The sequence below is a fragment of the Malus domestica genome, chromosome 02 (assembly GCF_042453785.1).
Source record: "Malus domestica chromosome 02, GDT2T_hap1".
Lineage (NCBI taxonomy): Eukaryota > Viridiplantae > Streptophyta > Magnoliopsida > Rosales > Rosaceae > Malus > Malus domestica.
Window position 1 is genome coordinate 4168606 of NC_091662.1, and position 20592 is coordinate 4189197.

General features: G+C 38.0%; 4 protein-coding genes across 8 annotated transcripts in view; 2 read left to right on the forward strand and 2 right to left on the reverse strand.

The window, feature by feature from the left end:
- The window catches only part of LOC103419296 (disease resistance protein RUN1-like), a 66786-nt gene that overhangs the window by 31880 nt on the left and 14314 nt on the right, over nt 1-20592 (reverse strand). The window lies entirely within an intron of this gene.
- LOC103407243 (dehydrogenase/reductase SDR family member FEY-like) lies at nt 522-3254 on the forward strand. 2 transcript variants are annotated; one of them, XM_070806373.1, is made up of 7 exons: nt 522-930; nt 1153-1273; nt 1354-1471; nt 1571-1707; nt 1959-2060; nt 2536-2690; nt 2832-3254. In XM_070806373.1, the coding sequence occupies exons 1-7, from the start codon at nt 602-604 to the stop codon at nt 2872-2874; spliced, it is 1005 nt and encodes a 334-aa protein (XP_070662474.1). In that variant the 5' UTR covers nt 522-601; the 3' UTR covers nt 2875-3254. The 2 variants fall into 2 exon arrangements, with proteins under 2 accessions (XP_070662474.1, XP_028965843.1); XM_029110010.2 differs by having other exon boundaries at nt 2536-2628; nt 2832-3250.
- LOC114819194 (1-aminocyclopropane-1-carboxylate oxidase homolog 1-like) lies at nt 14174-15894 on the forward strand. The gene is made up of 3 exons (XM_070806370.1): nt 14174-14831; nt 14964-15288; nt 15499-15894. Exons 1-3 carry the CDS (start codon nt 14287-14289, stop codon nt 15754-15756), a joined length of 1128 nt encoding a protein of 375 aa, XP_070662471.1. The 5' UTR covers nt 14174-14286; the 3' UTR covers nt 15757-15894.
- Nucleotides 16368-19682, reverse strand: LOC139188740 (uncharacterized). 4 transcript variants are annotated; one of them, XR_011571987.1, is made up of 7 exons: nt 19452-19682; nt 19074-19151; nt 18470-18542; nt 18115-18176; nt 17972-18040; nt 17213-17475; nt 16368-17107 (listed from the first exon to the last, which is right to left on the reverse strand). XR_011571987.1 is itself a non-coding variant. In XM_070806435.1 (6 exons), the coding sequence occupies exons 1-3, from the start codon at nt 19617-19619 to the stop codon at nt 18766-18768; spliced, it is 327 nt and encodes a 108-aa protein (XP_070662536.1). In that variant the 5' UTR covers nt 19620-19681; the 3' UTR covers nt 16368-17107; nt 17213-18040; nt 18115-18176; nt 18470-18765. The 4 variants fall into 4 exon arrangements, 2 of the variants coding, with proteins under 2 accessions (XP_070662536.1, XP_070662539.1); XR_011571985.1 differs by having other exon boundaries at nt 16368-16771; nt 16942-17107; nt 17213-18040; XM_070806435.1 differs by having other exon boundaries at nt 17213-18040; nt 18470-18846; nt 19452-19681.

Below are 20592 nucleotides of genomic sequence, written 5' to 3' on the forward strand. Positions count from 1 at the left end.
CTGAAATACCTAAACCCAAGTCAAGCTCCTTCAGTCAACAAGAACAAAGTTTATAACATAATAATGTTGGCGTATGGACTTGAGAAACAACATAATGTTGGCCAGAAGGTGCAGAGACAAACTTGAATGCAAGCTTTCTCAAATTTTCCAAACAATACAGATGACAAAATCAACAAAATAGAATGGAAAATGACTTACACTTTTAAGGCATGCTCGAATCTTGATCTAAAATTGGTGCTGGGTCGATTGTTGGTCACCAAATCTAAATGAAGAATTCCTCAGACCAAATGAAATTAAAAGTTAGGACTTCACAAAACCAATTGAAAATCTGATTCCAAAGTTCCAAACACCCACCAAATGATTCCGGATAAAGTTTAAACTCAAAAACCCAACAGAAACAAAAGCATTGGTGTGGATTAACTATATCTGATTGTCGAACGGATGATACTGAAATACCTAAAAGGCTAAACCCAAGTCAAGCTCCTTCAATCAACAAGAACATAGTTTATAATATAAGGGCACGTTTGTTTGACAGGATTAGCAAGGCTTGGACTGGACTAGACTATAGTCCTGTGTTTGGTGTGCAACCGGATTAGCTTTAATGGGCTTAGGTGGGACTCGCTCGGATTACACGCCTCCTTACAAGTTCTTAACGAAGAACCCCAATTTTGGGCGGACTCGTAAGCACGGAGAGAAAACCGCGAGGATCCCCAACGTCCTGCTCGTCCTCATCTCTGCGAGGATCCCCAACGTCCCTCGTCCTGCTCGTCGCTCGTCGTCGATCTTGCCCTGCTTCCTCGTCGTCGTTCTCCTCACCCTCATCGACGAAAGCTTCTCGTTGGTGCCCAACCCCATGCCTTTGCCTCCCATCAACGATCTCACTTGCATTGTCACTGGATCCACCAGCGGCATCGGCCGCGAAATCGCCAGGTCTCCTCCTTCTCCTTCCTTCAAATCTCCAAACATTGACGATTTCAGTTTTCTTGTTAGCTTGTTTGTTTAGTATAAATAAATCAACTCAATTTGCAAGATTGCATTAAGACTTAGGGGTCCCACTGTTTGGTTACTGAGAATTTTGATAACCTGGTGCCCATTTCTCAGTTTCAATTGTGAATTTTGAATTAGTTTTGCTTAAACATGAAAACTGAACAGGCAGCTGGCGGAATCAGGCGCGCATGTTGTAATGGCGGTGAGGAATACGAAAGCAGCTAATGAGTTGATCCAGAAGTGGCAAAATGAATGGTCTGGAATGGGGCTTCCTCTCAATATTGAGGTAACTTATTAACAGGGCCAACGCTAATATCTACATTTCATTAATTATATACAAACAATACTATTGTTTAACTTTAATAGGTAATGGAACTTGATCTGCTTTCATTGGATTCTGTTGTGAGATTTGCCGAAGCATGGAATGCTCGTTTAGGACCTCTCCATGTTCTTATCAACAATGCTGGGATATTTTCAATTGGAGGTTGATCGCTTTGTTGACATTTTTACCTGATTTCAAATGTTCATCCCTTCAGAATCTGATCGGTCATTTGCTGGACTACACTGTCATTGGTGTGTTCAGAGCCGCAAAAGTTTTCTAAAGATGGTTACGAAGAACACTTGCAAGTGAATCATCTGGCTCCAGCGTTGCTATCCGTCTTGCTATTGCCTTCCCTTATTAGAGGATCTCCGAGTCGAATTGTTAATTTGAATTCCGTTGTAAGTTCCATGGTCATCATGCATACAATTTTACACTCTTCTACTTTTGCTTTTCTGGGTATATATGATATATATAACATTCGCACACCTACGTACACACACATGGAAAGAAAAACTAGTTGGCATATATGCTAACTAGTTGTAGATACATCCTTAGGTTTTTAGATTGGCACTATAAATGTATTTCACAGTTTGATATTCTTGTTTTATTGTTATGTTAATCTGAGAATGCTCGTTCTTTCTTTATATAGATGCATTATGTTGGCTTTGTTGACACAGAAGACATGAACGTTGTTTCCAGGAAAAGAAAATATACAAGCTTAGTGGGTTACTCAAGCAGCAAGTTGGCACAGGTGGTCTTGAAAGTCTTTATTGTTTGATGGTTTCCATATTTTAGCTGGAACAAGCTTGTAAGAGCTACAAGCTTTTCTTCCTATCCATCTTTGTGGAAATGAATTCAGGTCCTCTTGATCTGTAAAGTTTAACTACTTTGTGCGATATATATATATATATATATTTGAAATACAGGTGCCTCTGTCTTTATTTAGATCTTTTTAGTTACTTGGACCTGTACATTGATCAAGTGCTTGATGATTGGGTGCTATAATCTGCTTGTGTTTTTTTTTTAATTTTTTTTTAATTTTTTTAATTTTTATGGTTTCAACTTCTGCTTTGATCTCTCTTTTCTATTAGTTTGTAAAAGCTGGTCATCTATTACCCAAGGCTGGACACTTGCACATAATTAAATGTCAATTAACTGCGGTGGTATGTATATAATTTTCGACGCTAAAACAAGACTACTCTAACCTAGTCGTATATGGATTGCAGATTATGTTTAGTAGTGTCCTACATAAGCGGCTGCCTGCTGAATCTGGCATTAGTGTAGTGTGCGTTTCACCTGGAATTGTCCAGACTAATGTTGTAAGTATCTTGACGCGTTCCCCTCCCTTCCTTGTTATCTCGAAGAAGGATGTGCCTTCAAGGTTTCTATATGAAAGTTCTAATTGACAGTCTTGCATGTTATTATTTTATGTACCTTGAAGATTTTACGTTCAAATATTATTTACATATACAGTATAGTATATTGAATTTTATGTATCATTTTGGATTTCAATTAATTACAGGCAAGGGATCTACCCAGGATTGTTCAGGCTGCGTATCATCTAGTACCTTATTTGCTGCAACATTCACTACTTTGCTGGCGGCCGTCGTAAGCACCCCAGGCGCCGCCGCTGGTTTTCTGTTAAATGGGTTTTTTTCTTTATTTGAGTTATTTTTGTTTTTGTGGGGAAGAAGATTGGTAGATGATGTGGTCCAATCTGGGAACCAATGCATTTTCTTAAACGGCTGAGATTGAAAGACTGATTTGGCCTGGTAGAGCATCCAAGTAAAAATTTGGGTGTGTAATCTGTGTGTGTGCATCTGTATGTGTGTGTGTGTGTGTGTAATCTGTGTGTGTGTAAGTGTAATATGTGTGTGTATGTAATCTGTGTGTGTATACTATGTGTGTGTGTGTGTGTGTAATCTGTGTGTATGTAATCTCTCTCTCTCTGTGTAATCTGTGTGTGTGTGTGTAATCTGTGTGTGTGTGTGTGTGTGTGTGTGTAATCTGTGTGTATGTAATATCTCTCTCTCTGTGTGTAATCTGTGTGTGTGTGTGTAATCTTTGTGTGTGTGTGTGTATGTATGTAATCTCTCCTCTCTCTGTGTGTAATCTGTGTGTGTGTGTGTAATCTTTGTGTGTGTAAGTGTAATATGTGTGTGTGTGTGTGTGTGTGTGTGTATAATATGTGTGTGTGTAAGTGTAATATGTGTGTGTGTGTGTGTTTGTGTAGTGTGTGTGTGTGGGTGTGTGTGTTTGTGTATTGTGTCCGTGTGTGTGTGTGTGTGTGTGTGTGTGTGTGTGTGTGTGTGTGTGTGTGTGTGTGTGTGTGTGTGTGTGTGTGTGTATTGTGTGTGTGTGTTTGTGTAGTGTGTGTGTGTATTGTGTGTGTGTGTGTGTTTGTGTATTGTGGCCGTGTGTGTGTGTGTGTTTGTGTAGTGTGTGTGTGTATTGTGTGTGTGTGTGTGTTTGTGTATTGTGGTCGTGTGTGTGTGTGTGTATTGTGTGTGTTTGTGTAGTGTGTGTGTGTAGTGTGTGTGTGTATTGTGTGTAAGTTTGAACCAACTTAAGTAGTACAATTTGATTATGTATGCAGTGTATGTATGTATGCAGGGTGTGTGTGAGTGTATGTCAGTGTGTGAGAGTGTGTATGTCCGTGTGAGTGCAGTGTGTGCATCTGACCAGTGTGTGTGTGTGTATGTATGCCGTGTGTGTGTGTGTGTGTATGTATGCAGTGTGTGTGTGTATGTATGCAATGTGTGTGTGTATGTATGTATGTATGTATGCATGGTGTGTGTGAGTGTATGTCCGTGTGTGAGAGTGTGTATGTCCGTGTGAGTATGTGTGTGAGTGTGTATGCAGTGTGTGTGTGTATGTATGTATGTATGTCGTGTGTGTGTGTGTGTATGTATGCAATGTGTGTGTGTGTGTGTATGTATGCAATGTGTGTGTGTGTGTGTGTGTGTGTGTGTATGCCGTGTGTGTGTGTGTGTGTGTGTGTGTGTGTATGTATGCAGTGTGTGTGTGTGTGTGTGCAGGGCAATCAAACCGGAACTCAAGAAAGTGTTCGTCCAAAGGCTTTTAAGCGACAACGCAAGTGGATGAAGATTTTGGCTAATGTTAACATGGATGTATTTTATTAATGTTAACATGGATGTATTTTATTAATCATACAATCTTATGTTATGGCTTATAACTTAGCTTTGCACTAGTATTTTGGCTTATGTTAACTAGCCATTTTGTAAATTATGGAGATCTATTTTGGCTAATGTTAACTAATGTTAACTAAGATTTTCTAAATTATGGAGATCTTCTTATGTACTTGTATTTGTTGAAGTTGCATGTATTGGGCACTATTATTTTTCTTCTGTTGGGTGATAGAGTTTAAACCAAGCTACATTTGCAAATTAAACCCAATTCTATTAGCAGGTAATAGAAACAAAACAATTGTCAATTTTTTTTAAGATTCATAATATACATGGCAAAAATATGCTCCAATTAACTCATATCATGAGATTTGTAGCATTACTCTATTACACAATGGCAAAAATTTGTAGTCCTAGTCTAAGCAAACACAAATCTGGTGAACAGTATTGTTTTTCTTATCCTGCTTCTTAGTCCGACATTACACCAAACGCTTCACTAAATTAGTCCAGCTTAGTCCAGTCTAAGCCAGTCCAGCTTAGTCCCGGCAGCTAGTCCAGCCCGAGACAGTCCGGCGCAACAAACGCACCCTAATAATGTTGGTGTATGGACTTGAGAAACGACAAAATGCCGGTCGGGAAGGTGCAGAGAAGAGTAAGAGAGAGAAAAAGAGGAAAGAAACAAACACAAAAGGACAAAGATTATCAAATAGATTGTAACAATGACTTCTTTGGTTGAAATGTGTAAGCATACTTCTTTGGTTGAAATGTGTAAGCATCTAAGAAGTAGCATGACAACAACCGCATAATAAACAAAAGTGATAGAAAAAAGGACCCAAATGTGAAACGACAACTAAAAACAATTGTCTCGCAAGCCGTCGGGTTTCGCCGGAAAATCTGGGTTTTCGAAGAAAACAAGTGTGCATGAATAAATAGTCCAAAAATGGACCTCAAATCATCACCGGACAGGATTTAACCCATGAATATAAAGGTTAAACGAGAAATCTCACCTGGGTTTTGAGTTTCGAAGCTTGAAACTCTTGGCTCCAAGGGTGGATCACTGAAATGGTGCTCCGATGATGCATGCAAAGATATATTCGAGTTCCTTGAGTCTCAGGGATTCCAAATATGTGATTTTGGGGCTGGGTTTGTGAGAGAATCAAAGTGAGAGCAAGGGTTAAGCTCTCGGAGTTTAGAGAGAGAATGAGAGAATTTGAGAGTTAGAGAGAGAGAGTGAGTGACAGGTGTCGAGCAAGGGGAAGAAGGGAGAGATTTGTCACGGGTGAGGTAAAAACAAAAACTGTGGGCCGGATTTTTGGGTTTGAGAGTCCCACGCCCAAAGATTTGGGCCGGAATGACAAAGCCCAACACGAGGGCATAATCGTAATTTGCACCTACTTTCAGAACGGGTTGTTACGGTTATCCACCGTTATGGCACCGCCGTGGTTCAAATCACGACTAAAAAATGGCAGTATTTGTGATTGTGTACCGAACGAATGATATTGAAATACATAAACCCAAGTCAAGCTTCTTCAATCAACAAGAACAAAGTTTATAATATAATAATGTTGGCGTATGGACTAACGACAAAATGCCGGTCGGGATGGTGCAGAGAAGAGTAAGAGAGAGATAAAGAAACGAACACAAAAGGACAAAGACTATCAAATAGATTTAACAATGACTTCTTGGTGGTGATTACAAGTATTCAACCATCAATAATGTTTTATTTTAGGTTAAAATGTGTAAGCATCTAAGAAGTAACATGACAACAACTACATAATAAATAAAAGTGATAGGAGAAAAGACCCAAATATGAAACGACAACTAAAAACAATTATTCAACGTGAGTGATAAATGATTCAACCATTTACAATATTCAAACGTAGAACCACGATTCACTGGACGGTTGTATTAACTATTAGGAGGTGCTCTAATATAATACATCCAAATGGGGGTGGACCACATAATACACCCCACATCGTTTTAAGCTCCTACATGCTAAAACTTTTGCAAAATGCGCATTAGGATTATACTTCTATTAGATGCGCATTTCCTTACTAGGCAAATGAACCATATAATCCGCCAAGATGGATGTTATACACGTTGGAGTTTGAGCAGATTTTTTTTTGTTATCTCATAGTCTCACATTGCTAGAATTGAAAATTTTATAATATAATAACGTTCACGTATGAACTTGAGAAACAACATACTTTACTGCCGGTCGATCGGGAATGTGCAGTGAAAGAGAGGAAAGAAAGAAAGAAATGAACACGAAAGGACAAAGACTATCCAATGGATTATAAACAATTACTTCTTGGGGTGATTACAACTATTCAACCATCAATAATGCATTACTTCAGTTTAGAATTTGGAAGCATTTGAGAAGTAACATGACAACAATCACAAAATAAACAAAAGTGATTAATAAAAAGACCCAAATGTGAAAGAATAATTAAAAACAATTATTCAAGATAAGTGATAATGATTCAATCATTTACAAGATATGAACGGTTTGGAAACGCATCACATAGTAGTTAAAATACCCGGCCGTAAATGAACGGTTTGAGATACTGCCATAGTGGCATCCCTCGTATGTGAGTTTCTCTCGTATCGGATCACTTATTGTAAGAATATCAGTAGTGAAAGTTAAATACCCGTGTCGGGAAAGGAAGTCGATGATGACAACTGACAAGAGAGAAATTTGGCTTGAAAAATGTATGATGTTTGCAACATGCGTCACCGGAGTATCAACTTGAAGCTCTTCATCTCTCCGTCGTTAAATGTTTCATAAGCAGCATTGTTAAAGTTCTCTCTGCCAGGGGGAACTGAAGATGGTTTTGAATGAAGAAGAATGGAAAATATAATTTAGAAAATGAGAAAGAAAAATATAATTGAAACTAAAAAAAATAAGAAATAAAAAGAGAGATTTACTATTTTCTAGGAGGTCTTGGAGTTGGCCGTGACAGTAAGAGAGGATGAGCGAATAAATTGGGCCAATTACTTGCTCTCTTGGACTTTGGGCTTTTGGTTTGGACTGGGCCAATTACTTACTTGGGCCCCATCCCAACTTGACTTTTTGTCGGTCGGTATTGGCTAAGGTGAACGTGCTAAACTAGAAATTTGAGGTTTTGAATTAGCGAATGAATGTTAAGTAAGAGTGTCATGATCAGACTTGTAAGACTGTCTTTAATAAGAAGTTGTTGCGTTTTGTCAAAACCGGTCCATCTAATTACAAATTGTAACCATATTAGTTGAGTGCATATGCTACATCACATTTAGTGAATATTCAGTACGGGTGATACATGGTCAAACTTGTAGGTTGTTCATTAAGAAGTTACCACGTTCTCAAGAGTGGAGTTAGAGGGGAGCACTTCCCTACCAAAGTGTTTTCCTTCTCCCCTTTACAAGGGATTTGTGTCACTATTAGATAGGAGATTCGAACACAAGACCTTGAATTGAGAGGTAAACGATTTTACAAAGCTTCTACGAGCACCTTCTTGTTTACCAAACTTAATGAAACTAAAGGAGGTCTTAACGCCATTTTGGCTAATAGTATTCTGTATATTTACGAATGGTTTTAAGTTTGGGCTTAATTGGATAATCAGAGAGTAGTGCATCACACTATGGATATTCAGAAACCGAAGGCATAATTCATATTCCTCCAACAAGTCCACGCAAATAACCACAATCAGAATGTTAGTTCATAACTGGCCATATAGAACGCAATACAAAAGCACTAAAAGCGTCCAAGTGAAAGTGCTTTCTCCTCATGTAGTTTCATTTAACTTAGTTTCACATGCCAGTCCGTCACACACTCAACTCCTCAACGTTCGGGCTCAAAGCATTCTTTATCCCTTATGTACGAGAGACAATAAGTTTAAAGTTCTTGTGATGAAATCATGTAAAACATTCAGAAATCTTGATTTAACCCTTTCTCAAGATCATAGGTTGTGTCATCTCAACCTATATCTTAGGTCTCATGAGTGCTCGTAATACACTAATATGACGCTTGTTTTCTGGCCAGGACAGAAACAAAATCATGCAGGAAATTGTCATGACAACTTAAGCGTAAAATGCGACCGGAAAAACACTAAACAGGATAGCTATGCTTTCTTCGTGTAAACCTTAACAACAAAGACAATACCGTATCTGTCACAGTGATATGCGACCATAAGCCCAACTCCAAGGATCAGCTTTCCAAGAGCTTTGAAGGCTACAAATCAAAAGTTACATGCAGTGATGACATAATCATGAAAAAATACAATCATAAATTAAAGGAAAACATACCGACTTCTATTTCTGGCAATTCACTATTGGGCCATATATTTGAACAACAGTATGATGGATACCTACAATACAGATCACAAGTAAAATCTGAGCAGACACAAAGTATTATGTTCTGTTTACGCAAATTCTGTAAGTTCTCAAATAGGATAAATAAAGATAAGCATATCCCAGCATAAAGACGACTTGTCCTGGCTAATTCTAAGAAAGCTTGTATCAAATGTATGATAGTTATTCATAACTAACACAAACAACAGTTTGGCCAAACATTACTGGTCTGAGCCATATACTGTGTGACCTCAGACAAAACAGATCCCACATGTACTCAGATTATGATTGATACCCCAATAGACTTTTAGGCGGTGCTCTGATATAATACATCCAAATTGGGGTGGACCATATAATACACCCCAACGGATCGTTTTAAGCTCCTCCACTGCTAAAGCTATTGCAAAATGCGCATTAGGATTATACTTCTATTAGAAGCCCCTTTCCTTACTAGGCAAATGAACCATATAATACACCAAGATGGATGTTATACACGTTAGCGTTTGAGCAGAATTTTTTTTGGTTATCTCATTGTCTCACATTGCTAGAATTGAAAAGTTTATAATATAATAACGTTCGCATATGAACTTGAGAAACGACATACTGCCAGCTGGCCGGGAAGGTGCAGTGAAAGAGAGAAAAGGAAGAAAGAAACAAACATGCATGAAAGGACAAAGACTATCCAATAGATTATATACAATGACTTCTTGAGGTGATTACAGCTATTCAACCATCAATAATGCATTATTTTAGTTTGGAATTTGGAAGCATTTGAGAAGTAACAAGACATCAACCACATAATAAACAAAAGTGATTAGAAAAAAAACCCAAACGTGAAGGAATAATTAAAAACAATTATTCAAGATAAGCGATAAATGATTCAACCATTTACAAGATATGAACTTAGAACAACAATCTATTTGATCGTTGTATTAACTATTAAGTGGTGCTCTAATATAATATATCCAAATGGAGACGAACCATATAATACACCCAAATGGACCATTTTTAGGCTCCACTGCTAAAAACTAATGCAAAACGGGCATTAGGATTAAACTATAAGAACTAGGATTGCAGGGAAGACAAAACACGCAGGAAAGCTGTAAGACTACACAAGGTTTTCACTGTGATTGCATACCCTCAACGTTGTAGGGAGCAACCTTTTTATAATCACTTTTCAGATTACATCAGGGTTTCAAAAACCCTATTTACAAGCTTACATTTTGAAATTCAAATACTATAACTAATTCTGATAAAACAAATATTTAAAAATTCAAATGATTTTAACAGAAGCTCCACTTGATAAGTGTTGTTGACTGAGTAAACCAACTGAAGAATTTCTGTTTGAAGAGGAAACTTGACTCCGTCTAACATAAACTTGTATTAGCTAGCTTTCCTAGTCAAATGAACCATATGATACACCCAAATGGATGCCATCATGCCATATATAAACAATGTTTTGAAAGGACAAGGTACCTAAGACTGTCTTTTTATATAATGTAAGCAACAACCATAAATCTTATTGGAGCTAATTAACTAATGTATTTATTAGACAGTTGGATTCCTTAGCAAGTGGTTAACTATTTTTGTTTAGTTTAGTAGTCAGGTCGTAATTAATTAGTCAAATGAACCATATAATACACCCAAATGGATGCCATATATGCAATATAAACAATTTTTTCAAAGGATGAAATGACCTTCTTGCGGGTATAGGGGAAGAGGAAAGAAACTAGTACGAAACTGCAGACCCTATCGATCCATTATAATAAATTTCAAGGGTCCAAGTTGTAAGTTAATTGTGCAACGTAAAAACTTATTCACAATTATCAACTTAACCACGTACCTGTGGAAGACATCGTCTTTGAAAACTAAGATTAAGAACTGAAGTTCTCCTGCAACTCTACACAATTGAAAGCTCGCTCAATGGGGCTTGAGTTTTCTGTAAACTTGTGTAGTTAGGGGAGAGATCAGGGACCTCAATTTTATACATGGAATTTAATAAGGAACCCTCTCATTAATTGATCCTTATCAAAGAGTAGCCTTATCACCGTGAAACACTAATGCATTATATCAGCTAGAAGAGTTCTAGTTTTATCGAAAATGTATCTGACTTGAAATTGTAAAGAAATACAACTCCTAATAAGTCTACCACAAGTGTCAATCCTTATCTCCTTATCATTCCACATCACCAAGTGTTTGCTCTCATATAGAACTTACACAAATCTCATGTAGTTTCATCTAACTTATTTTTCACAACGGTGAATATATTTCAATGGCTTGGTTTTCACATGCCAGTCAGTCACATGCTCAACTCCTCAAAGTTCAGGCTCAATGGCTCAAAGAGGGCTTCCACTTCACTCTGATTCACCTCCCTTTTACTTTGACGGGTTCCACTTCGGATTCTGCATTGACAAAAAACAGAAGCAAAAGATTGTTGAGAGTTCTCCCACATTGGTGAGGGACAAAGCTTGTTATGTGCTTATATGATCTTAGGCTACTTCCAATATTGCCAATTTGTTTTATGGTGGAACCTCAATTTCATCATGGTATCAAAGCCAAGTTGTCGACATGTGAAGCCCAATGGCCACATGCGCTCCACGTCACCCAGTTGTTGTACACGTGTAGGCTTGAAAATCCGTCACATGTGCGGGGTCGTGTTGAGAGTTGTCCCACATTGGCGAGGGACAAGACTTGCTATGTGCTTATATGATCTTGGACTACTTCCCATATTGTCAATTGGTTTTATGGTAAAACCTCAATTTCATCAAAGATAACGATCTGTTCTGATACAAGGAAAGTAAGATGATTATATAACTGTAGGTCTAGTATAGGCTGTAATGGTTTATGTTGCAGCAACTCCGTCAGCAAGTGATTTTCAAGTAAGGAATCTTGAGCATAATTAACGAACCTGATCCTTGTCCACCAAAACTGCCCGCACACCTTCAGCAAAATCATTCCGCAAAGACGATCTTCTAGCAACGCGATATTCAGTTTTCATCACACCAGTTAGCTGGTATGGATCAAGTAAAGCACATGTTACTCACTCAGAAAATGTGAAATACTACAACACAAAATCTATCAAAAGGATGCAACCTTGAAGAGCTTCATTTGCCCACTCCACCACTACAACGGAAACAATTTGATAGAAAATACTTGACAGCCATGTACAAGCCTCTCAATAGAAGAGTAAGACAGATTTCATTTCATCATCGATAAACAAATGGCATTGACAAACTTACCAGTAGCATCTGAACTCTGCTGCTGCTTTTTAAGTTCATCAATTGCCACAAGAACCGACTTATTTGCACCAAATGCTGAAGTTATTTGAGGTAAAAGACTCCTGAGCTGCGATTCGAATCTGGGTTGCTGCTGAATTTCACCACAGTTGTAATTGACAACATTGACAATTGTCTCTCTCGCAATAGTACCTTCGTAATGATCCGGTACTGACCTTGGCCCGATAGGCCAATACCAAAGGCCATTGTTATGGCCACGAAGCTTATACGTGGCTGTCAAGCCCGACACGTGAATAGCATACTCTACTACTGTGTTACATTGTGAGAATTTTATCCAAAATTAATTGACAATAAGTGAATAAGTTGAAAGATTATGTATGACTTTAATTATGCAAAGAGTGAAGAGGCAATTTTCACCAAACTCCAGTAAAAAATTTGGGCCTCACAAATCACTAAACCCAATATGCTTTTCTCTTATGCCTTTTGTTCATGGTTCGATATTCTGGCGTCCGAGGACCCTGACATGACAAGTTCCAACTTTTGTTCAATTTCTTGACGAAACAATCACATTTACCCTTACGGCACGGCACGGTTCCGGGCATAGAATATGGGTTGGGTTCCGTCACAGCTCCAACACTGTAGAGAAGGAAATAAAAAGACAACTATTTATTTCTTACAACGTAGCCAGTCTCTTGACATGGCTCCTGCTGTTTTGTTCTTATTTCACGTCCTGTTTCTCGAGCTTGGTGTTTCCGGCAGGGCCGGTCTAGAGATTTTTGAGGCCCGGAGCGACGTAAAAAAATATGCTCACTTTATATAAGAAAATTATTTGTTTTCACATGTAAGACATGGATAAAATTATACTTACAAAAACACTTAAACTTAATAATTTAGAAACAAGGAAAAACTAATTTATTTTGTATCGTGAGAATGAAACAAAAAAACTCTGGTCTCTTCCGCTCCACCTCGGCCTGGATTAGGCAGGTTGGAGCTCTCACCCCTGGCCATGTACGAGGCATTTTGGATAGGCAACTTTTAGTTTCTCTTGGAATATCGCCTAACTCCTGTAAAGCTCCTTCTATTGTCCCTGTTCATTGGCTCCCCCCTCCTTTTTCTTGGGTTAAAGTGAATACTGATGGCCTTGCTAAAGGTAATCCGGGTCCTGCGGCATGTGGCGGGGTTTTTCGTGACTCTGCAGGTTATTTTCTTGGTGGTTTCTCCCTAAGCTTGGGTCATCGTACTTCTTTCTATGCGGAGCTCCATGCTGTCATCCTTGCTATCGAATTGGCCCACACGCGGGGCTGGCTAAATTTATGGCTTGAAAGCGACTCTTCTAGTGTAATATCATGTTTTGCTTCTGGATCTTTCTCTCCCCCTTGGTCTCTCCAGACACGCTGGAACAATTGTACTCTCCATTTGCAGAACATGGTTTTTCGTTGCTCTCATATTTTTCGAGAAGGGAATGTTGTGGCTGACAAATTAGCCAATTTAGGGCTTCTATCATCTTCCCTTGTTTGGCATTCCACTCCCCCTATAGAGATCCTTCCTCCTCTGCACTCAGATTTCTTGGGCATGCCAACCTACAGGTTTGTCTCCTCTTCTTGATGTGTGTTCTCCTTTCTTTTCCTAACCTTTTTTGGATTCCCTTTTGTTTTGCAGCTTGTCTTGCAGGTTATTACCTTTTAGGTTTATTGAGGGGTTTGGGCTTATGTCCGCCCAGTCTTTTCCTTGTATTTTCTTTTCCAAGAGGGGTACGGTCTATGTCCCCCCCTCTTTTGTATTTTCTTTCTCAAAAGGGGTAAGGTGCATGTCCCCCCCTTTTTTGTATTTCTTTTCTCTTGTTCTATGAGGGGTTAGGTTTATGTCCCCCCCTGTCTAGGTGTATTTTCTTTTTTCTTATCAATAAATTTCCCTCGTACCGCCGAGGTTCTCCAAAAAAAAAAAAAAAAAAAAAAAAAAAAAACTCTGGGTTTACAAGTAGATAGATAGATAGATATGGCACAAGTTGCGGATTGCTTTGCTAACTATGATGTTGATCTGGCTGGGGTTCATTGGTGAGATTCTTGATTTCCTTGTGCTACTTTGACATATCACCATAAGTTGTCTTTTTTGCCTTGTTATAGTTTCGTGTGGGGTTTTTTTTCTTCTAATGTTGATTGGGTTCTTTTCTTCCAACTCCTGCCCACTCATTATTGTCTGAACCACACCTAGTATTACCCTCATATCCACTAAAACTTCAAGCTTTACCAATTTGTCACAAGCGAAGATGGTAGCTCCCAACACCAATGAGGTTCCAAACAATTACGATCGAAAAAGCGAAGTGAAAGCTTTTGATGAGACAAGGGAAGGCGTTAAGGGTCTTGTTGATGCCGGGATAGCCGAGGTTCCTAGAATTTTTCATCAACCACCACAATTGGACGATCAGTACTCCATCAACAATACAAGCACTGACTCAGAAGCCACCCAGTTTAGCATTCCGCTAATAGACCTTGAAGACCATGGTAATCCAACTAAGCGCAATGAGATTGTTGCAAAAGTTGGAGAGGCATCAGAGACTTGGGGCTTCTTTCAAATAGTGAATCATGGGATACCTGTAGGTGTTCTGGAGGCGATAAAGGATGGGGTACGTGGGTTTTATGAGCAGGACACTCGAGTCAAGAAAGAGTTTTACACTCGTGATCACTCTAAACCTTTGTTTTACAATAGCAACTTTGATCTTTATAGTTCACTGGCAACGAATTGGAGGGATACTTTTAAGTGTTACATGGCTCCATATCCTCCTAAGCCAGAAGACTTGCCAGAAGTATGCAGGTATTTGACAACCCAATTCTCTGGTTTAATTGGTGACATTAACCTGGTGCAGATTCCTTCCTTGATGGATTAGATCATTAAACTCCATACTTTTGACAAGTTTAATGTGCTTTCCTGGTTTTCAACTTGCAGAGACGTACTGATCGAGTATTCAAAGCGAGTAATGGAGTTGGGGAAATTGTTGTTCGAGTTGTTGTCGGAGGCCCTTGGGCTAAAGCCAAGCCACTTGAATAGCATAGATTGTAGTAAGGGGCTACAGGTTTTAGGCCATTACTATCCTGCTTGTCCACAGCCAGAGTTAACTTTGGGCACAAGCAAGCACGCTGATGATTCCTTCCTTACGGTCCTTCTGCAAGATCATATTGGTGGTCTGCAAGTTGTTGATCGTCAAAAGAAGTGGATAGATGTACCCCCTGTGCCTGGGGCTTTAGTGGTGAACATTGGAGATCTTTTACAAGTAAGCACACGTATACAATTGCCCTTTTTTTTTCTCCCTAAAAACTACTATTAAATTAAGAGAATAGTATCGTAAACTAAGCTAGTTTGTTAATGACTAATACTCGAGACAAGCTTTGGTCGCATGTTAGCGTTCTCTTAGAATATGTCTTAGAATTCTTCGATTATCATAATTAGGTCTTTTATGTTCAATTCTTTTTGGGATTTTCAGCTCATATCAAATGATAGATTCAAAAGCGTAGAACACAGGGTATTGGCGAACCGTGAAGGTCCAAGGATATCCATTGCCAGCTTCTTTAGCACAGGTTTGCTACCATTTACAAATCTCTATGGACCTATTAAGGAGTTGGTATCAGAAGACAACCCTCCAAAGTACAGGGAGACTACTGTGAGGGACTACGACACCCATTTCTATGACAAAGGCCTAGATGGAACCTCTGCCTTATCTCATTTTAAGATCCCAACTTAGACATGGAGGAGCACAGACCGCAACGAACAAATCCTGTCTACTAAATAATTTTGCATGAAAATATATATTGGTTTGTTTAATCTGAAAGCGCTTTCGCACCACAAAATTCTGGATATGCATATTATTTTGTTTTCTGTTTGCATATGGTCTAATATACTTGTAGAAAGGGTTGGGCTTCTACCCATGCATCTCAGGTACAAACTTCCCCTCCTATAAATTATTGTAATAGTTTCGAACTCTCTATCTTCCGCAAAAAAATTTAAAAAGTAAATAAAGAAGTAAAATTTAAAAAATAAAAGGGGGTTTTCTAACACTTTTATTCATCATGTTTACAGTTTTTGTGGCATGCTGCTTAGCGCTTAACGAATTCAACTGTGGTTGTGGTTGCGGTTGCGGTTGCATATCAATACTATTATACCATAAGTGTGGGCTTGTTTGAGAATGTTTTTATTTGTAAGAAGCGGTTTTACACAATTGTGTCGAAAACCTGTTAAAGTATTTATTATAATCCAACTGCTTCTTGGAGAATCACTCTCCGTAAAGTCAGCTAAAAAAAGTAGCCAATCCCGTCCATCCTCCACACTATATAACCCGTACACGAAAGAGGAAGCTGAGGAGAAAGCAGCCAAAAATGCTAAGAAGATTATATTTTTATACTATATTGATGTATGACAAGTGATATGTACATTTCCGGTTGCAAATTTTGGTTCGCCGGTGTAGTGCACATGGGAGGGGATTGTCTAGCATTGTTCCAAGCAGTTAGAGGCGGTCGGTTGCGATGATGTGTTTTCTACGGCGAGAACATACAGGAGTCATCAGTTATCTTCTCGCAACCGTCTTCCATAATGAAGGACGAGAGAGAAAAAAACGAATGTAGAAAGAAAACATACAAGTTGGTTGACAAAAGGGGAAGAAAAATTGAGAGATACAGAGAATAAGAAAAGAAGAAAATCGATGCAAATTTTAATACATATGTAGTAGATCCAGGTATCCAAAGGATTCGGGGCTAATGTACCTGCATTGGTGAAAAAACAAAGATGAGATTTTTGGAAACGCATCACATGGTAGTTAAAACATCCGGCCGTAAATGAAGGGTTTGAGATACGGCCATAATGGCATCCCTCAGGTGTGAGTTTCTCCATCGGATCACTTATTGTAAGAATATCAGTAGTGAAAGTTAAATACCCATGTCAGGAAAGGAAGTCGATGATGACAGAAGAGAGATTTGGCTTGAAAAATGTATGATGTTTGCAACATGCGTCACCGGAGTATGAACTTGAAGCTCTCCCTCTCTCCGTCGTTAAATGTTTCGTAAGCAGCATTGTTAAAGTTCTCTATGTCAGGGGGGAATCTGAAGATGGTTTTGAATGAAGAAGAATGGAAAATATAATTTAGAAAATGAGAAAGAAAATTATAATTGAAACTTAAAAAATGAGAAATATAAAAAGAGATTTACTATTTTCTAGGAGGTCTTGGAGTTGGCCGTGACTGTATGAGAGGATAAGCTAAGTTCCAATGGAAAGTGGAAATTTTCAGAGCGAGAGGGTAGCGGTTTTTTCGCTTGCTCTCTTGGACTTTGGGCTTTTGGATTGGATTGGGCCAATTACTTACTTAGGCCCCATCCCAACTTATGACCTTTTGTCGGTCTGTATTGACTCATGAGTCAGACTTGTAAGGCTGTCTTTAATAAGTTGCCGCGTTTTGTCAAAACTGGTCCATCTAATTACAAAATTGTAACCATATTAGTTGAGTGCATATTCTAAATCACATTTAGTGAATATTCAGTACGGGTGACACGTGGTCAAACTTGTAAGGTTGTTCAATAAGAAGTTATCACGTTCTCAAGAGTGGAGCTAGAGGGGAGCATTTCCCTACCAAAGTGTTTTCCTTGTCCCCTTTACAAGGGATTTATGTCACCATTAGACAGGAGATTTGAACACAAAACCTTGAATTGAGAGGTAAACGCTATTACAAAGCTTCTACGAGCACCTTCTTGTTTACCAAACTTATTGAGACTAAATGAGGCCTTAACGCTTATATCTTAGGTCTTATGAGTGCTCGTAATACACTAAAATGACACTTGTTTTCTGGCCAGGACAGAAACAAAATCATGCAGGAAATTGTCATGAAAACTTAAGTGTAAAATGTGACCGGAAGAACACTAAACAGGATAGCTATGCTCTCTTAGTGTAAACCTTAACAAGAAAGACCATACCGTATCTGTCACAGTGATATGCGACCATAAGCCCAACTCCAAGGATCACCTTTCCAAGAGCTTTGAAGGCTACAAATCAAAAGTTACATGCAGTGATGACATACTCATGAAAAAATACAATCATAAATTGAAGGAAAACATACCGACTTCTAGTTCTGGCAATTCACTATCGGGCCATATATTTGAACCACAGTATGAGGGATACCTACAATACAGATCACAAATAAAATCTGAGCAGACACAAAGTATTATGTTCTGTTTACGCAAAATCTGTCAGTTCTCAGATAGGATAAATAAAGATAAACATATCCGAGCATAAAGACGATTTGTCCTGGCTAATTCTGAAAAACCTTGTATCAAATGTATGATAGTTATTCATAACTAGCACAAACAACAGTTTGGCCAAACATTACTGGTCGAGCCATATACTGTGTGACCTCAGACAAAACAGATCCCACATGTACTCAGATTATGATTGATGTCCGTATAGACTTTTACCTTTGAATTAGAGATTCATCTGTTGTAGGGGTATCCAATATTGGATTTGCATAAAACGAGCCTTTTAACGTATCTGCAAAACCAGAACACAAACGGACAATGATTGATCCTAAGTTCTTAGAGTTTCCAAAGAAACAAAATTTAAAACAAAGAACATAAAGTGATATCAGGCTTTCCAGATTTCTTTTCCATGACTCCATCCAAAATTTATGAGTTATGAATGGAATAATGGAGCAAAATATCGTCGCCAAAACAGCGCAATCTACAATGTACATGATGGAGAAAGTACAGCAACATTACATTAAGTTCATGTAACCTTTGGTTTCACATGTAAGCCTTTGGTTTATATTTTTAACCGATTCGTTAATAAATTCTTCCTGCACATATAGTTTCAACCCGAAACCGAAAATTCCATTGTCAAACAAATATGTATAATACCAGAATTAAGTAAATTACAACATATCACCATACCGATACTGATGTGATTCAGAATTAAGCATTTTTAACTTATCATAACTGGTAATGGAAGAGAGAATCAGTAATTAACACTGGTGATTCAGAATTAAGCATTTTTAACTTATCAAAACGCGTAACGGAATCATACACGAGTGATTGATAGAATTCCCAACCCATTTGGTCCAAATCCTTCTTCAATCTTCACTGACAAGTCTTTGTCCTTGTCCTGTATCAATCAATCCAAAATCAAAAAACGCAAAACTAGAAAAATTGAATCCTCGACATGATCGACGAGTTAAAACAAAACTATGAATAAAACAATTATATTCTGTTTGGTTGCTGAGAAAATGAAGAGAATAACAACCAAAAAGTCAACTGAAATAAAATTTTGCTCAACTTTCAACGAATTCTCTTGAGTTTCTGACCACCCAAACAGAAAATAAATTAAAGCCAATTAAACCAAACTCTCATGCTCAATTTTCTCGGCAACCACAAACAGAACTTAGAGGGGGGAGGAGAGAGTTACTTGGAGCTCGGAGTAGGATATGGTGACCGGTGTGACGGTGGGGACGGCGGGGTCGGAGGACGGAGGCATAGTTCGACAAGAAATTTGGCGGGAAACACGGCGGTTGGACTTTGACGGTGGGGAAGAATCCGTGGGACAGAAGAGGAATTTTGGTGCGGAAGGAGGCATTTTATATAGGAGGGAGGGAGAGAGGTTGAGAGCGAAAGGCGTGATTGTCAATTTCTTTTTTTTTTTTAAGGAATAAAGAAAGAAAAGAGGTTGAGCATCAATTGCTTTTCCCTCCAAACCAAAGAATATAGAGAGTTTTAACGAAAAGTCCACGATACTATTTACTTTAATGAAAAATTATATTTTTACACTAAAAAATCAAACCTGCTATTATTCACTTTAACCTTTATTTTGTCTTTATCGTTGAAACTCAAAGTTTTCAAATCATTTTCATTAGTTTTCCTAAGAATATATTCACGATCACGATGTGCGGCAAAAATTGGTGGTGAGGACAAATATATTAAATACATGTAAGTATTAGTTAAATTTAAAATTATTTGTGTACTATTAAGGATTTGTTTGAAAGTGTTTTTAAAATGATTGAAAGTAATTTTGGTTAAAATGTTTTTTATATCAACTTTTAGTAAAACCAAGTGGATCCCAAAAAAACATTTGGTGTACTTTTTTACAAAAAATGCAATTTTAGAATCCAAAATTAATTTAATAAAAGTGGGTTTAGTCTTTTTTTATTATTTTTTATTTTAACAAAGGATATAATCTATCTTGAAGGTGAGAGGGTAGACTTAACCTCACAATGAGCTAGCACATTAATAATGTGATTCAAATTCGCCTTTGCGAAAATTGAATTTAAGACCTCTCACTTACAAGTGAGGAGGAATGCCTTAAATCGTAGTACTAAGTAATGTGTTTAATCATTTTTAAAAGACTTTAAAACGAGCCCTAATTTGTATCAAATTAAAAAATGTTGAATTGGCCGGATGTAATATGTATTGGGTATTTCCTCATTCAATAATATTTACGTTGTTTTCGGCAAAAAAAGAAAGAATTCAATTGGAAAAAATAAAAAAATGGGAAATAAGGATATTCTAATTAAGGTTTTTATTCATTGTTTTAGGTGGATGGTTCATATGAA